This window comes from Palaemon carinicauda, chromosome 42 (genome assembly GCF_036898095.1).
Source record: "Palaemon carinicauda isolate YSFRI2023 chromosome 42, ASM3689809v2, whole genome shotgun sequence".
NCBI lineage: Eukaryota > Metazoa > Arthropoda > Malacostraca > Decapoda > Palaemonidae > Palaemon > Palaemon carinicauda.
Genome location: NC_090766.1, coordinates 30,108,346 through 30,119,039, shown reverse-complemented (window position 1 = coordinate 30,119,039; position 10,694 = coordinate 30,108,346). Strand labels below are relative to the sequence as shown.

General features: G+C 32.1%; 1 protein-coding gene across 2 annotated transcripts in view; it reads left to right on the top strand.

Moving 5' to 3' along the window:
* Positions 1-10,694, top strand: part of LOC137632941 (chitinase-3-like protein 1) — a 53,376-nt gene that overhangs the window by 6,880 nt on the left and 35,802 nt on the right. For both annotated transcript variants that reach the window (XM_068365063.1, XM_068365062.1), the window contains exons 3-6: positions 7,407-7,559; positions 7,820-7,951; positions 8,330-8,593; positions 8,810-8,995. In XM_068365063.1, the coding sequence (XP_068221164.1) occupies positions 7,407-7,559; positions 7,820-7,951; positions 8,330-8,593; positions 8,810-8,995 (735 nt within the window). The remainder of the gene's footprint in view (positions 1-7,406; positions 7,560-7,819; positions 7,952-8,329; positions 8,594-8,809; positions 8,996-10,694) is intronic.

Genomic DNA, 10,694 nt, shown 5'->3' with positions numbered 1-10,694 from the left:
CGGAAAACAGAACTGGGCTTAGATTCAAATTTCTACCTTGAGTACAGGAGATTAGAAATTATTCAACAATATTCCTTTGGAAATAGTCATTTACATGGATTACTTTTTCCGCCTTTGACCAACCAATTCTGTGACTTGACCCTAACCAGTGGGAGGCCAAGGCATTATTAAGAGAACCCCTAGAGACGGCCACCTGATGCTGTTTTAATCTGACTGATGTACTTTTTGATGTTTGGCCGACATAAAATGGGTTACACTCTGAACAAGGAATGCTATATATTACATTATTATCATTTCCAGAACTATTCTTGATTAACATGTTTTTTAATGAACAATTATATTTAAACACTACAGCAATGTCTAGTTTTTCAAAAGGGGTATAACATCTAAAAAACAAACATGAAATGGCAAACAAAGCATATTATTAATTGTTTCCTTCCTCTCTAATTGGACACTATAAAATGTTTTCTTAGCCTTATTCATACATTTTTCTAAGAAATATTTGGGATAGCAAAGATCTGTTGCAATTTTTTCTATTTTAGTGAACTCCTCCTCAATGTAATCTGGGCTACAAATTTTCAATGCCCTAAGGTACTTGGAGGAAAAAACTGAATGCTTTATATTTCTAGAGTGACCGGAGTAAAAATGTACATATGAAAAATTATTTGTAGGCTTTCTATACATGGAAAACTTAAATTCATCTGTTTCTCTAACTATTAAAACGTCTAAAAATGGGATGCGGTTATTTTCTTCATTTTCTATAGTGAATTTTATTGATGGTACTAATGAATTAATGATTGAAACAAAACCCTAAAGATTAAAATTTTCTTCTAAAATACCTAGAACATCATCAACATATCGATACCACACAATTTGGGAAGACCACACTGAAGGAATTAATCTAGATTAAAAAAACTCCATATACATGTTGGATAAAAGAGGGGACAAAGGATTACCCATAGCCATACCAAAAACTTGTTCATATGGCTATGGGTAATCCTTTGTTCCCACTTTTATCCAACATATATATGGAGAATTTTTAATCTAGATTAATTCCTTCAGTGTGTTCTTCCCAAGTTGTGTGGTATCGATATGTTGATGATGTTCTAGGTATTTTAGAAGAAAATTTTAATCTTGAGGGTTTTGTTTCAATCATTAATTCATTAATAATGAGAAACTCGAACTTCCTCATTCCTGTTTTCCTGGCTAAACTAACTAGTTTAGCTTTTCAGTCTCGTGAAATTAAAGCTTTGTTGATGAACCTTGATGCTTATGGAGGTGTAGATCCCAATGGTATCTTTCCTTTGTTTTTTATAAAGACTGCTTTTGTGCAAAATATAAAAAAAGAGGAGCTTTTAGCACTTGTTGGAGAATTGGTAATGTTACTCCACTATGTAATAGTGTTTGTGCTAGCTCAAGTCCAACGGATTACGGCCCCATTTCCATAAGTCTCATATCATCTAAAGTTTTTGAACGTCTTTTGACAAAATGTCTTAATAGGTTTGCTGAAGGTAATCATCGGTTCCCTAGTTTGCAAATTGGTTTGCGTAAAGGCCTTGGGGCATGTGATGCCCCTCTTACAATCTCCAATGCTGTACAGAAATCCCTTGATTGTGGTCAGGAAGTTTGTATGATTGGCCTTGATTTTAGTGCTGCCTTTGACTGTGTTAATCATGAGGCACTTATTATCAAACTTAAATAGTTGGGAGTGGGTGGGTCGTTTCTTAGCATCATTATTGATCTTTTAAGCAATAGATTGCAAAGAGTTGTTGTTGCTGGGCACCATAGTGATATAGGAATGTGATATCGGGGTAGTGTTCTTGGCCCATTACTTTTCATACTATATACGCATGACATGTGGTTTGGTCTAGAAAACAAGCTTGTTTACATGTGCAGATGATGCTACTCTCTTTGCATCAATTCCATCTCTTTAATGTAGATCTGGGGTTGGTGAATCCCTTAACAGAGATCTAGCTAAAATTAGTGAATGGTGCAAATTAAGGGGTATGAAGTTCAATCCTAACAAAACTCAAAGTATGATCGTAAGTAGGTCAAGGACCGCGGCTCCTGAACGTCCGGATCTCAGCATTGATAATGTTTCTTTAACTTTGTATGACTCTTAGAAATTTTAGGTCTGATTCTTGACAGAAAATTTACTTTTGAGAAACACATTAGGTCTGTGTCTTCTTCAATTACACAAAAAAGTGGCTTATTAAGAAAGTCTTTCAAGATTTTGGTGATTAATCTATTTGGAAGAAGTGTTTTATTTCTTTTATTTTACCTTGTTACGAGTATTGTTCTCTTGTCTGGTCTTCAGCTGCTGATTCTCATCTTAATTTGTTTGACGGGAAATTTTGGTCTATTAAATTTATTATTCCTGATCTAGGTATTAATCTCTGGCACCGTCGTTCTATTAGTTGATTATGCATACTGCCTAAGATTTTATATAATTCTGACCATCCTTTACATTCAGATCTTCCCGAACAGTTCCATCCTATTCGTAATTCTGGGTATGCAGTTAGTTGGCTCTAGTAGTCAGGCCTTCTCCATCATGAGGCTCAGTATTACGCAGTACTCTAGAAGTTTTATTCCAGCTGTGATTAAGTTGTAGAATGATCTTCTTAATCGGGTAGTTGAATTAGTAGAAATTCATAAGCTCAAATTCGCAGCAAATGTTTTGATGTTGAACAGGCTTACATAAGTCCTTTTATAGTTATAAATCAAATATCTGTCTTAATGGTAATTTTCATTACTTCATATATCGTTTATTTATTTCCTTAATTCCTTTCCTCACTGAGCTATTTTTCACTGTTGGAGCCCTTGGGCTTATAGCATCTTGCTTTTCCAGCAAGGGTTGTAGCTTAGCTAGTAATAATGATAATAATATTCTATGGCATGGTATAGAAATATTATGCAATTTTACCACTCCATTTCTATTGTGGATAATATTTCAATTTTCAACATTTAAAGCAAATATCTGTTGGCACTCTGTTCCAAGACTTCTTTTCTTTGCGTTATTATAGTGCATTTGTGGCTTACACACACACACACACACACACAAACACACACACATATATATATCTATCTATATATATATATATATATATATATATATATATATATATATATATATATATATATATATATATATATATATATATATATATATTACGTTCAACTATTGTACAAGTCGTAGATTATGCAAAATCTAATCATAATGTTTACAAAACAATAGCAAAACATCAACAGCAAATGAAAATAATAGCCGGAAAATATAACTATATTTAATATTTAACATAAGTATTTACAGTATTACACAAGATCCACCAAATACTCACGGCATACCAATAACTAAATAATAGGCATAGTTCTTAAGACGAAGTAAATCTTGAGTTAACTTCACAAATTTCTATGCATTGAGGGACAGATGAAATCGCTTAGTTTCAGATATAAAATGTTGACATGTGAGATCAGAGCTTTTGGCAATGAATAGATCTATTTCTTGAACTTCTTTATCTTCTTCAGGATACTCTTATCATTGCCTGTAATCACTAACTTTCAAAGTCACAGAAATTGTGGCTGAAAAATGTCTCCAAATAAGAGTAGTGTCCAGCAGGTCTCTCCACTCTCTCGATTCCCCTGTCCTTTTATATATGCGGGACAATCACTCCCGAATGTTCATGAGGCACTAGAAGCGCCCAAGACTAGCATACGCAACATGACGCCACACGACGGACCCATTCTCGAATCGGCTCATACTGTATAGCTCTCGCCTATCAGACAGCTGGTGCCGAAGTAGAATCTAGAACTCTCTTAAAACACAGCGATCTTTTTGTGTTTCAATCACACTATCATATATAAAAAGGAATTGTTTTATTTTTTCATTAACATACATGAATAAATGAGCTCTTTTCACAAGTTTTGTAACACAATATACATAAATTTAACGTATCTATAACAAATCCCTCTGCCTAGTGAAACGTTGGGGGTCACTAACCAACAAATTTTCACAAATACATACAAAATAATTCTATCCTACAAGATTACAAATATGTTCCATTTCAATGAAAATACGATACAATTTTGCAGTACGATCTCCAAGCGAAAAATCTAAATTTACAGAGCTGATAAATAATTATGAAATTAAGATACAATTTTGCATTACAAACTCCAAGTGAAATATCAAAACTTACAGATATGATAAATAATGATATAAATATCAATAAAAATCATTACAAACAAAACAAAATGTTTTTCTTATCAGATACAAAATTCACTAATAGCATTTAATCTACGATCCTTTTCGGCCTTGGTTTAACATCATTATTAAGGACATGACAAAATAATACATGCAGAAAAATACATGCAGAAATGTACATTAGAGAGGGTTTCAGATAACACTGATTGGATTTCACATTAGCTTGACGCACATGACAAGCATAATAAAACTTAAATACATCCTGCCAAACATCATGCAAATAAAAAAAGTCTTATATCATAACGAAAAATCCCACTCGCTATAAAATGAATAGTCATAGGTTGTTCACGAGTGAGACTGAGAACATTAACAACATTGATTTACAAAGATAATAAACTGAACAACAGATTGATCAGACTTCTCAATTACAATCAACTTTGAATCAGTCTTAGGTTTACATCATTGGAGGATACATCATCACAGACAGAAGAACCTTTAGGTTATTAGAATTCTCAAAGAGAGAATCAGCATAAACTAACATGTCTTCACGAGAAAGATTAGAGAACAGTCAAAAGACATGACATTACAATCCAACCTGTCTTCTCAAGACAGGTTGGTAAAATAATTGACAGCAGAATCATTATCATGAATTAATATAACATCACCAGACATGTTAGTAGAACAATCAACTGTTGAACAAATATCATGAACTAACGTATCTTCATGAGATAAGTCAGTAGAACAATTGTTAGAAGAAGCAGCATTACAAACCAATGAGCCTTCACGAGGCAAGTTGATAGTAAAAGCAACAGTGGAGACATTATCACAATCCGACACGCCATTTTTAGAAGTGCAGGTAGGTTATTTCAGCTTCAATTTTTAATTGCTCATGCTTAAAGTCAGCTTCCCTTCTTTCACGCTCAGCTTCTAACTGTTCATGTTTCAACTCGGCTTCTAATTTTAATTTTTTCACGCCCAGTCTCTATTCTAAGTTTTTCAAGTTCTATAGCTGACGAATCTAAAACGACTGATTCACTATCTATCTCATCTAACACATCCTGAGGTAACACATCTTCTAACAAATGTTTAATATCCTCTGTCTTCATTTAATTTCTAACATTAAGCTCGAGATGTTTGCCTAGACTCACTAAGCTAGATTCCCTAAGATCACTTAACTTCTCAACGTGTGGATCCTCACAAAATTTGACAAAAAACTCAGATGCAATAAACTCTGACATGTTTGCTGGCTATTTTTATACAATTAAAAAAAGGTTTACTTTACGAACAATCTTTGAATTACAAACAGGATAACAATTCAGATCCCGGATATAAGGCCCCAATTCTATTACGTTCAATTATTGTACAAGATGTAGATTATACAAAATCTGCTCATAACACTTATGCAACAATAGCAAAACATCAACAGCAAATGAAAATGATAGCCAGCAAACAGAAAAAATAACTATGTTGTATATTTAACATAATCACTTCCAGTATTACACAAAATCCAACGAATGCTCACGGCACAACAAAAACTAAATGATATACACAGTTCTTTGGATGAAGTAAATCTTAAGTTTTCTTCACAAACTTTTATGCAGCAAGGGACAGATGATGTTGTTTAGTTTCAGAGATAAAAGGTTGACATGTAGGATCAGAGCTTCTGGTGATGAAGAGATGAATTTCTTGAACTTCTTTATCTTCTTCAGGATACTCTATTGTTGCGTGTAATCACTACACAGAGGGTGTAGCTGAAACATGTCTCCAAAGACGAGCAGTGTTCAGTCAGGTCTCTCCTCTCTCTCGCTTCCCCTGTCCTTTTATATATGCGAGACCAATACTCCCAAATGTTCATGACGCACTAGAAGTGACAAGGACTAGCATATGCAACATGACGCCACACGGTGAACCCATTCTCGAATCATCTCGTACTGTATAGCTCTTGCCCATCGGACAGCTAATGCCGAAGTAGAATTTAGAACTCCCTTAGAATACAGCAGTATTTTCGCATTATAATTACATTAACAGATATAAAAATCAATTGTTTTATTTTTACATTAACATCTATGAAATAAAAGGAATTGTTTTATTTTTACATCAACCTATATAATTAAATAAGCCCTTTTTCACAAGTTTTGTAATGCAATTTTCATAAATTTAATGTACGTGTAACATATATAATTATATAAATATGTATTTAGAGTCAAAATATATTTTTTTTTTCAAGAAGCTTTGATGGATTACCCACATTTGTTGGCAAATTTGTCCGTAAGCAATCAAATCTAGTATTAAACTAATGGAAGAAGATTCAATATTCTACTGCCCTAAGTCTAGAAAATTCCTAACATTAATTTTGTGCTGATGATTATCTTTAAACTATGTTACTTTGCCTGGTTGTGGGGAAAAGAAGTGAGAGAAGTGTGCTTATATGTGAAACCAGACCTCGATGATCTTGAACTTAGTGATCTCATTCTACGTCACGTTGTTTATGTTAGATGAGGATTTACCAATTTTCAGAAAATATGCACCGGAAGAATTTTGATAAGCGTCACATTGCTGCCTAACGATGAGCACCCTTGCTACTTACTCCCCTGATTTCTTTGAGACGTTCATCCTGCCTATATTTATCATCAGAAAATTTTTGACTAAGGTCTGGTACTGCAAAACTTGATAACAGTTTATATTACATACAAATCAAGCAAATGAATTTGGTTAAAGATAATCAGAGATTGATATCTAAATAAGCATTGAGAAACCTGTTGGGATTTTTATAAAAATATTTTAGGATTGATTGAAAATTTCATAATGATTCATAATAGATTCTATTCTGAAGATCGATGTTTCTAGAAATTATAGAAAAAGTGACATTATCCACATGCATATGTCTGCACATTTATGCATGTATGCAGGCACAATAAAGTAAATAAAAAGTGACGCATGTAAATATTTCAGAGGTATGAGTGTTGTTAGTACAAACATGAAACTGATCGCACATTTTTCTAGAGCTGCAAGTTGGATTCACCTTTTTGCAATGATCTGTCGCTGATTCTATTATTTAGATCATTCAGTGTTTCTTGATGCTGGTTATCTATCCACATGTTTCTACATGTCTCTCTTAAATGGTTTTCCCTTTTGTACATATGGGATGCTGACTCAATGGCAGTTTAACCATACAACTACAATAATGGTTGATATTTTCTTTCAACAGGTTCTTGATCCCTGGAATGAGCTGTGCCCTGATGAACCAGGCGGCAACTATTGCGCCTTTAAGAGGACAGTGGCACTAAAGAAATACAACCCTGATCTCAAAGTTGTCATTGCTATTGGAGGATGGAATGAAGGCTCAGAGGATTATTCTGTGGTATGTAGGTTCTGCTCCATATAGGCTACCTTGCTTTTTTAACAGTTATTTTTTTAATGTGGTCTTTCCAAGAATTACTCTCCAAGTTACAGATAAGCCATGGGAAAATGTAATGGTAAATAGAAAGCACAGCAACATGACCTAAATTAGCAATAAAAAGGAATTGTTGCCTAGATGAGATTCTAGCCAGTCACATATGAAAATTTAACATTTCATTGACGTATAGCTTACCTACTGACTTGAGTTTTAATCATCACCAGATGGCAGCTAGTCCTCAAAAGCGGTCAATCTTTGTAACAAGTGTTACAAGATTCCTTCGTAAATATGGCTTCGATGGACTGGATTTCGACTGGGAGTATCCTAGCTTAAGAGGAGGAGCACCCCAGGACAAAGTAAATATATAAGCAGGAAATAATTATCTGAAAGCATTAGTTCATGAATAAAGTGTATTCCTATGGTTATGTTTAAGTCAACACAATTCCAGTACTCATCATCATTTTATCTGTTGCCACTGTTAAATATCAAACTGAGAAAAGCAATGAATGAGAAAGACCAAAGTTAGTTCTAACCAAATGCATCACAGACATTTGACTTAAAACTTAAATTTCAGACTTTTATTAGTTCAAATCCAAAATCCTTTCAGATTTCAAAGCTTTCAGTACAACTAGACTTTATTTGGTGATTGATGACCATTAGAATACCCAGGTCCGGTCAATTTGAAGGTAGAGCTTTTGCAAAATTTATTTGTACAAAGCACCTGGAATTTTCAGGAGAATTTCGTCCTTCTTTCACGAGAACTGAGGCAGGAGTTCAACAAATACAACCCACCGTACCTACTCACAGGAGCCTTTGCTGCAGGCAAGGACAAAATCGACATAGCTTACGATCTCCCTGCTCTGATAGAGGCCTACGATTTCTTCCACATCATGGCTTATGATTATCATGGAGCATTTGAGGATTTCACACACCACAACGCCCCACTTTGCGGTCACCCTCTGGATGAACAGGATGAATTGTTTCCTTATTATAATGTGGTAAGTCAAAGTTCTTGACTGCTTCAGCATAGCTGATTAAGTGTAAACATATGATGGTGGTACTTATATATTGGCTTTAAGAAAAGAAAAGTAAATAAGGCATTAAAAAAGCTTTCAGCAAACCTTAATATTTTGATGACCAAGTAAAACACAAGTAAAACATATTTAATTCATATTTACTCCTTTATGGACTTATCCACCTTTACCTTGTCACAGATGTACACGATGGAGTACTACCTGTCTCTGGGACTTCCCAAAGAGAAGTTGGTCTTAGGAACAGCCACTTACGGAAGGTGTTACACTCTTGATAACTACAATGATAATGGATTCTGGGCACCTGCTTCACAACCCGGTCCAGCTGGACCTTACATTCGGATCCCTGGAACACTCGGATTTAATGAGGTAATTTTAAGTAAGGAGTCTTTTTAACTGATATAGGTAGAATAATTCAGGTTTAACATTCTCTCCCATTGAAAACTGTTATTGATACTTGTTTTATATGTAACTTGTTTTTAAACATTAAGCCGTTTCCCTCAACAGGAGCACCACAACAGCAACTGCTAAATTCATATCTTAACTGCTGTATAACACATAGACCCCTTGGGGTGCCGTCAAACATTTACCATATTTATTGCTTCATCTACACATATAACTTATCAGCTGTGAATATTAATCTTACCATTTTAAAATATCAATCGAACCCTTTATAGACCTTCCTCATCTCCTAATTATAGAAACTTCTTAATTATAAACTATTTCCCTTTGCCTATTATTGTCCATTTCTTTTTGCATTACCAAACAACCCCATAATCCTTCCATGTAAGCTTACTTTTCTACCACTTCATATCTCTACATTTCTTACAAAATCCATGTATTACAAATCAGTTAATCTAAACGATGTCAATGAGACTATGTTATTATTTTCGGTCACGTTAAATGCCAATACTTCAATTACATAGCAGAGAGTTGAATCAATAACCCCTTCAAATTTTCTCTTCTTGGCTTCTCAGACAATTCTCTCTTCTTAGAAAACGTTTGTACACATCCTATTTCCACTATCACCTATCATTATAATCACCTTTCATCTCATTTTACCAGGAACTTTTTCATTTACTAGCAGGCACTTACATCATTTAATGAGAGCCATTCTTCTACTACTCTTGTTATATATGTATATATATACAGTATATATATATATATATATATATATATATATATATATATATATATACATATACATATACATATATGTATATATATATATGTGTATATATATATATATATATATATATATATATATATATATATATATATATATATATATATATATATATCACTTAATGTGTTTGTATATATATACATATATATATATATATATATATATATATATATATATATATATATATATACATATATATATAAATATATATATATATATATATATATATATATATAAATATCACTTAATGTATGTATATATATATATATATATATATATATATATATATATATATATATATATATATATATATATATATATATATATATATATATATGCATGAAATACATATATAAATATATATATATATATATATATATATATATATATATATATATATATATATATATATATATATATATACATTAAGTGATATTTATATATATATATATATATATATATATATATATATATATATATATATATATATGAAATACATATATATATATATATATATATATATATATATATATATATATATATATATATATATATATCATCAGCCATTACTAGTCCACTGCAAAACAAAGGCCTCAAGCATGTCCTTTCACTTGACAGTCCACACCCGCAAACTTTTTTTAGTTTGTTAATCAATCTTCTTCTCTTCCTTATTCTGTTTCTTTTCCAATATCTAGGGACCCATTTTGTTATTCTTAATGTCCATCTAGTTTATATATATATATATATATATATATATATATATATATATATATATATATATATATATATATATATATATATATATATATATATATATATATATATATATATATATATATATATGTTTGTATATATATGTATATATATACATACACATATATA